Source organism: Pseudoliparis swirei, chromosome 20 (genome assembly GCF_029220125.1).
Source record: "Pseudoliparis swirei isolate HS2019 ecotype Mariana Trench chromosome 20, NWPU_hadal_v1, whole genome shotgun sequence".
NCBI lineage: Eukaryota > Metazoa > Chordata > Actinopteri > Perciformes > Liparidae > Pseudoliparis > Pseudoliparis swirei.
The window spans coordinates 17,637,306-17,644,710 of NC_079407.1; the positions used below are offsets into that span (position 1 = coordinate 17,637,306).

Consider the following 7,405-nt stretch of genomic DNA (forward strand, 5'->3'; position numbering starts at 1 on the left):
CTTCAATAATATATTGATGCATCAACATGTCTAAACGTTTGTGACTGTATTATCGTAAACTAACAAGAGACCTTTTCCATTACGTTCATGTACTTATTTTTCTGGTGCAGCCGTTCATTAGTGCCTACGATTTCAGACTTGGCCCATCGCAATTTTCCAATGTGATTTAATGTAAACTAAAGAATGTTAAAAACTTGAAAGATGTTAGATCTACGATGATATAAAAGTTAAATCTCATATTGGAGAAGCTAGAGTGTGTCAATTGTTACCATGTTTGCTTCGAGGTATAGACCGAAAGTGATGCAGTGTAACACTGGAAACGGAAACGACAAATGAAAAGTTGATCTCATACGAAATCAGGAAAACAAACGGACCCATTTAGAAATGTTTATATGGTGAAGTTTTAACCGACAAGACTTGGTAAGGTAGCGCTACTGCTACAGTTCAACATGTGCTAGCATAACATGTTTGTAGTAAGTAGCTACTGTTTAGAAAAACGTACATACTCTGTTTGATTTTATCTTTTTGGAAATAACGTTAGCCCTTGTTGGCGAGTTCGATGAGGAGATTGTTACCACGCGTGTCTCAACAGTTAACATGACCGGTTAGTCTAGCTTTGCATAACGATTAGAAATCTAGTCTGGGTCTGCCAAAAGGTAACACAATCTATCTACCAGCACCTCTTAAGCTTAGGAGTTAAGTTATTAAGTTATATGTTGGTTTCAAATCTCTAGTCGTTGCTCTATCTCTGTGCTAAGCTAAGCTAACAAGCTCCCGGTGCTAGCTTCATATTTACTGCAGAGACACGCGAGCGGCGCATAAATGGGTTGAATAACGGACAATGTCAAACAAAGGCCACTCTGTAATAAGTCAACAATTATGTACTTTATTTTATCGAGTTTTTATGATTTTGGTTCTGTAGCAACCTACTGGATAACTCTAATGAAGTGCAATTGTACTCAAGCCGGTTACAGTTGAGAGTAATGACAGGCACACGTTTTGTGTAAATTTAAACAACATCGGAACGGCTTCTACATATACACAGCAAAAATACATGCCAGAGGAAAACAATACTAAATCAGCTGACATCGACAATAGTTAGAAAGACACTCCTCGACGTCAATCCAAGCTAACACTTGAGATACACATTTTACCCATTGTTGTATTATGGGAGTTAGCAACTAAAAACATAGTCTTTACACACAGCAAGAAATGTGTTGTTAACCACCAACTGCGTGGACGACATGCCCCCGACCTGTCTCTGAAAGGATCCAAACATGCATTGCCCTCTGAAACTAATTTGCTGACATGACAAAAAGGAATCCCCAAATCAGTTAGACAAGAGGTACGTCTCCTTCCAGTTGCTTAAAGTACTCTTAAATATGTCGTATTTCCTTCATGTCTGGCAGTACACATGTTAAAAAGAATTAAAAGTAAATACAAAATTAAACGTTAGAGGGTTAATGCAACTTTAAAGTATCAAGAGCCATACATGACGACAAACCCATCTGAAACACACGGGTGTTGGGAGCATCGGCGGAGTTGACAGCAGATGTTTTTATCTAAAACGCCTTCCTAAAGCTCAGTCCAATATCTACATACTCAAAAGTTAAATAAATGATTTTGCTTCAAGGTGAACTTAGGTTTGATGACGGCTAAATAAATTGACTTTATCCTCCAAACATGCAGAAACACAGGATTACAAGAATGCAATCTCGGTATGCGAGTTGGAAGATGTCGGTGACCAGTACGTCGTGAGGTTACTCGGACATTACAGGCTTAAGGTCTGTGTTTGAGCTTCATTTGCTCGACCGTCCCACAGTGAGAACCACACATCCCTGTCAATGTGTGCACTTGCTTGCGTTAGATCCAAAATGTCAAGCTTGTTGGATGTTGTGAAGATCTTTGTCTGAGATCCATTGGACATGTTATTTTAAATCCAAATTGAAAACGTTAAAGGTTTTGCAATTGCATGTACATATTTTAAATTAATAAAATAGCAGTTATAAACAGAACCCATGCTGTTTGTTAGCGTGGAAACCAAAGGATGGCCGTGAAATAACTCATCTGAAGACTATTTTGCCCCATTGTTCAACTTATTTTCATGATCACACGTTAAAATCTTGATAATGAATTAGTAAACTTATGCACGCAACGATTTGACCATCTAAACTGACAGATGGAGTCTCATAACAGGGTCTGGCGATGCCACTTGTGAAGGAAAGCAGATGCACCACTACATTCTACAGCCTTCCTTTATTATACAATCAAGGGCGACGTTGAAATCTTTTACAACCTAGAATTTAACAGCATCAACAAAAACTAATTCAGTTGCATTCAAATGGCAACTACCGAAAAGTAAACTTACTGTAACATACATATTAAAGTGTATAGTCCATGCAATTGCGCACGGCCGGGTTTGCATCATTACGGTATGTTGTTATTAGTGTATGAGAGACATCAGCCACCAGTGCATCTTCCGATTTAGGTTCAGAGAGAAAAACTCCTCAACACCCAGCAGAAACTTCTCAGCCAGACTTGAAGAGCAAGATGGCCACTTGGCCCAAGTAGAAGTAAATGAAGTGCTTCGTCTCGTGGGTGACGTAGCTGCCGAAGTTCCTCCCGACGATACAGTGCCAGGTGGGGTTATACTTCTTATCAAACTCCTGAAACGTGTCGAAAGAAGCCAATTAGCGTAAACCCAAATAATTACAAAATGGATGCAAGCTACAAATTCTGGCGTACGTATCATGATCAAGAACACTGCTTATGTTTTCCCATTCGTGTATAAACTACTTGTGGGATAAAATGTTTCTTATAATTTCTCAGAGTCCAAAATGAAATCTTCAAATCGTTTTATCTGAACCAAGGCTTGCTCGACAATCAAAATCCTCACATTTGAGAAGCTGAATCGAGCAAAGATTTAGATAAATAAATAAGTGGTGGTCATTTTCTTTCTTAGAATTTAAACTGTTAGGCCAATAAATACACAAATAACTAAATCAATAAATTAGATAAACATGACTGATCTCAATTCAAAAGGCTTGAAAAAAGCATTACAGCATTAACCTAAATGTAAACTGGCTTTAAATAATAAATACGTTATCAAGTTTGTACTTATAATTGCGTTTTTTTTGTGATGCCTGTTCGAGTGTAAAGACATTCATGTTGTCACATCAGTCAACATTAAATATGAAAAATACAATTACTTGAATGTGGTGTGTAGGAGTGTTTGCGTGTGTGTGTGTGTGGGGGGGGGGGACACTTGTTAACTTAATAATAAAAAAAGAAAAATCCTGGCTACGGCCCTGATCACAAGCGCCTCGTCTCCATATTGTGACGAAAATATATCTGAGAATTTTTTTAAAGGGCTCTGAATGTGCAGCTCATTTGCCGGTGATGTAAGCGCGCAGAGGACCCGTCCATGCCTCTCACCTTCTTGATGTAGGCTGCTATGTCCTTCTCTATGTTGTACTTCTCCATGGCCTGGGTGGCACAGTCCACCGCGTCCTGCTGCATGTCCTCGGACATGTCGGCGTTCTTGATCACAGCTTTCCTGTCAGTCATGGTTGAGGATGAGGATGCCTTGAGGAAGAGGAAAAGGAGCACGTTCAATGCACTGAAAATGAACACCGCACGTGGGGCGTTGAGGGAGATTGTTTAGGCCAGCCGGATCACCGCGAACACATCACTGGTACGCAGAAGAATGGCCGTTTGACAGCGCGTTTCCCCCCCAACATGTGCACTGATTCGCACTCGGTACTTGCGCTCATGTGTGACATCTAAACGACGACTGGAGCGTTGCATAGGTTGGCTGCGAAACTTGATACAGGTGGAGTTACATTACTCGGCCAAATCCCTTTCCGATAAAAGCAGCATCAGGAGACCAGAAGTATCGAGATGTATCCGATTACTCATGTGCTCAGGGTGAACAGAATGCACCTGCTGTTCTCCGTGTCAGTCCATCGCCGCGTCTTGCCAGTCGAGATACAGTAACACACTCCACATCACGAGATAAACCCGAATCAGAAATGTCATGACACGCAAGTCAATCTTTTTTTCACAAAAGGGGAATCTGCAACTCACCTTTTCTTGAGCCGAATGAAAACGCTTATTTCCCCCCTCAAAAATATGTATTTCACCCAGCCAGAGGAGGGAGAGGTTTAGATGATGCTGCGGCTAATTGTTTTTTAAAGATTCCCAATAAGCATGTAGGTTGGCTCTCTGCTGCGCTCCAACAGCTCCCCGCCCCTCTGCCGCATGCTGCACCCTGTCATTGGCCGAGCTGCAGCCTCCCCGTGTGTTGTAAGCGTTTTTCTCCAGCTCCGGTCTGCCGGCATCTTATTTCATCCCACAATGCATCATTCACATTGTACACCACCAACTGTGGGCTCAAAGGAAACAAGACCTTGGCAACGAGCAGGTATCGTTTGGCTGCGCGTAAAAGGGTTTTTCATCAGTTGTCGTCACGGATGGGACACTGGAGCTTTGAGTACTGAACATATATGGGCTGCTATTGCGTTGGCGTGTTGTCGGTCATGTTGGACGTGGTGGTTTTATGCAAATGATATTCATTGTCTGCTCTGTCTGGTTCAGTTTTACAAATATATCATCTCTAATGTCTTCTTAAAGACAATACAGTGGTTGTAAATGGAAGGTGTGCACGTTTAAAATATTAAGCGTAGGAACACATCTGTTAAATACATACAAAACAAACTAAAGTATTGGTGTTTGAACATGTTTTATTGAAAATGCTAAGAGAAAAAGCAAGATTAAGCAAAGTGAAACATAACTATCCCCACATAAAACCACCTCCCAACCTCCACAATTTTTAATTCCTTCATACCAGACATCTCCGACTCCATCCTTTGATCCAACTCCCTGGTCCTCAGTTTCGTTTTCTTGTCAAATAAAGCCATTACCAGTGAAACACTTTAAATAGGCATTGGGCGGCCTAATGGAAGTAAGTAAGTCATTTATTTACATAGGTACATACATAACGTGTCCATACTGACATTAACAACAACAAAATAAATACCTGGGAGTCCACATCACCGAGGATCTGACATGGTCAACGAACACAGACACTCTGGTGAGAAAGGCAAGGCAGCGCCTCTACCACCTCAGGCAGCTGAGGAAATTTAAAGTTTCCCAGAGGATCCTTCAGTCCTTCTACTCTGGAGCTGTAGAGAGCGTCCTGACAGGAAGCATCACAGCCTGGTTTGGCAACTGCTCCGCTCAGGACAGGAAGGCTCTGCAGAGAGTAGTGCGTTCGGCTGAACGCACTATTGAACTACACTCCGACCCTGCAGGACTTGTACACCAGGAGGTGCAGAACCAGAGCCGGCAGGATCATGAAGGATCCTCACCACCCCAACAACAGACTGTTTCAGCTGCTGCGGTCAGGCAGGCGCCTCCGTAGTCACGCTGCAAGAACAGAGAGACTGAGACGGAGCTTCTTTCCTCAGGCCATCAGGACTGTGAACTCCGACCTCACCAGGACCCCCACATAGACCCACACAACTGCCCCTCTTAGGCACACACACACACACACACTTACTGTAAATATTGTGTTGTTTTTTATTGTAAATAGTGTGTACTTGTTGCCCTTGCACATTCCTGCTGAGCATTGCCACTTTCATTTCACTGCACACCCTGTGTGTGTATGTGACAAATAAAACATCTTGAATCTTGAATCTTGAAATGTACGAATGGAGGACCGTCCAAAGACCGAGGTCTGTAGGCTCCTCTGAGATGAGGAGTTGGACGGCCCCGCCCCGAACCCTTTAACCCCCCCCTCCCACTACTACAGGCACACAGACAGTACACACACACACATGGATCAAAACATAAAATGTCGTACAAGCAACAACAACAACAACAAAAACCAGAACAGGAAAAAGACAACCAAAAGGAAAACGAAAAAGAAAGAGACATAGTAAAAATAATAATAAAGGCAAATGTGAACTACTGATAACTTAGTAAAAAAATAATATCACGAACATCAAATTATGTATATACATTTTATCTTAAATATCTTTCCTCTATTGTACTGTGCCGCCAGGTTGCTCTGGGACTCCTGTTAATTAGTTATGAAATCAAAACTCATTTAGTTATGAACAGTGGCGGCTGGTGAATTTTTTTGGGGGGGGGGTGGGGTGGGCGCAGTTGGGCGACGCGGTTTAAATAACTTTGGGCATGAGAGGTTCAGAGCAGCTTTAAGGAACATTGGGTTGGGTTTCAGAGGTTTTCAAAATAAAAGAGTTTCACCCTCACATGAAAGCGGTTCAGAGCAGAATAGAGTCAGAAAGAGATCACATGTTACATTGGGTGTTTGACAGAGTAGACCCACTACTGGAAAGAAAAGTGGCCTCCTCTCTTTAAAGTTGGCAAACTTCTCAATAACTCTCTGGTTAAAGTCAATCATGTCTGTAACCAGCCTGTTTCATTATTCTGCAGGGAATGTGTCTGTTTTTCAGAACTCCTTCATCCAGTTCGGTCTCCTTCTGCTGCTCTGCTCTGCAAACAGGGTTAGCTTCAGGCTGTTAGCGAGTTAGCTTCATGCTGTTAGCTAGATGGCTGCGGCAAGATTCGTGCTTCTTACACTTGTCTGAAGCTCTTTGGATCCCTCACCCCGTTGTAGTCCAGAGAGTTTCAGTCTCAGGACTTTGGAACAACAGACAGGGGAAACTAAACAGCGCATTACTCACTGAGCCTCCAGCTAACAGCTCCGTTAGCTACCTGCTCCCGTAGCTCCGTGGAGCTCTCTGGCTGAGGGAACGCCGGTCTCTGATTGGCTGAATAGTCCAGTCACGTGAAATAAGAAACAATGTCATTGGCCAGGGCGCAAATTTTTGCGCTCCAAGATTCACGTTTCATCTGCCAATGAGAAGCCGTCCTTGCCGAAACGACCGTGAAATGTTTGCTCGCTGCCGCACACACACGTTGGGCCGGAGCCCGAAAAATGGGGAGGGGCTTCTCTCCGTGAGGATGAGTGGCGATATATTATTTATGTCACATTTAACTTAAGTGGTTGTTGACAGGCTTACAGTCTCCCACACACATTTAGCGCGTCAACACGGTATATTTACTTTTTAAATGATTTGGTATATAATGTTTTTTGACAGTATATATTATATTTTATTCTTCTTTTTTTTTTCATCTCCAAATTTTAAGAGGGGCGGCGCCCTAGCGCCCTCTATGGACGCACCGCCACTGGTTATGAAATTCAAACTCATTTGAATCCTGATCTCGTTCCAAGCATCAATCCTTGCCTATCCCTTTCCTAAATCGCTCCACTAATCCAGCTCCAACGATTGGGATCCACTGAGCCACTCCTCCAATCAAAACCTGGAAATACCAGGAAGAAAACCAGCGGCAGACTGTTAGAAATAATGTCAAAATG

The 7,405-nt window shown here is 42.5% G+C and overlaps 1 protein-coding gene across 1 annotated transcript; it reads right to left on the reverse strand.

The window, feature by feature from the left end:
* Window positions 1-865: 865 nt before the first annotated feature.
* dynll2a (dynein, light chain, LC8-type 2a) lies at window positions 866-4,632 on the reverse strand. The gene is made up of 3 exons (XM_056441076.1): window positions 4,087-4,632; window positions 3,436-3,585; window positions 866-2,666 (listed from the first exon to the last, which is right to left on the reverse strand). Exons 2-3 carry the CDS (start codon window positions 3,565-3,567, stop codon window positions 2,529-2,531), a joined length of 270 nt encoding a protein of 89 aa, XP_056297051.1. The 5' UTR covers window positions 3,568-3,585; window positions 4,087-4,632; the 3' UTR covers window positions 866-2,528.
* Window positions 4,633-7,405: the final 2,773 nt, after the last annotated feature.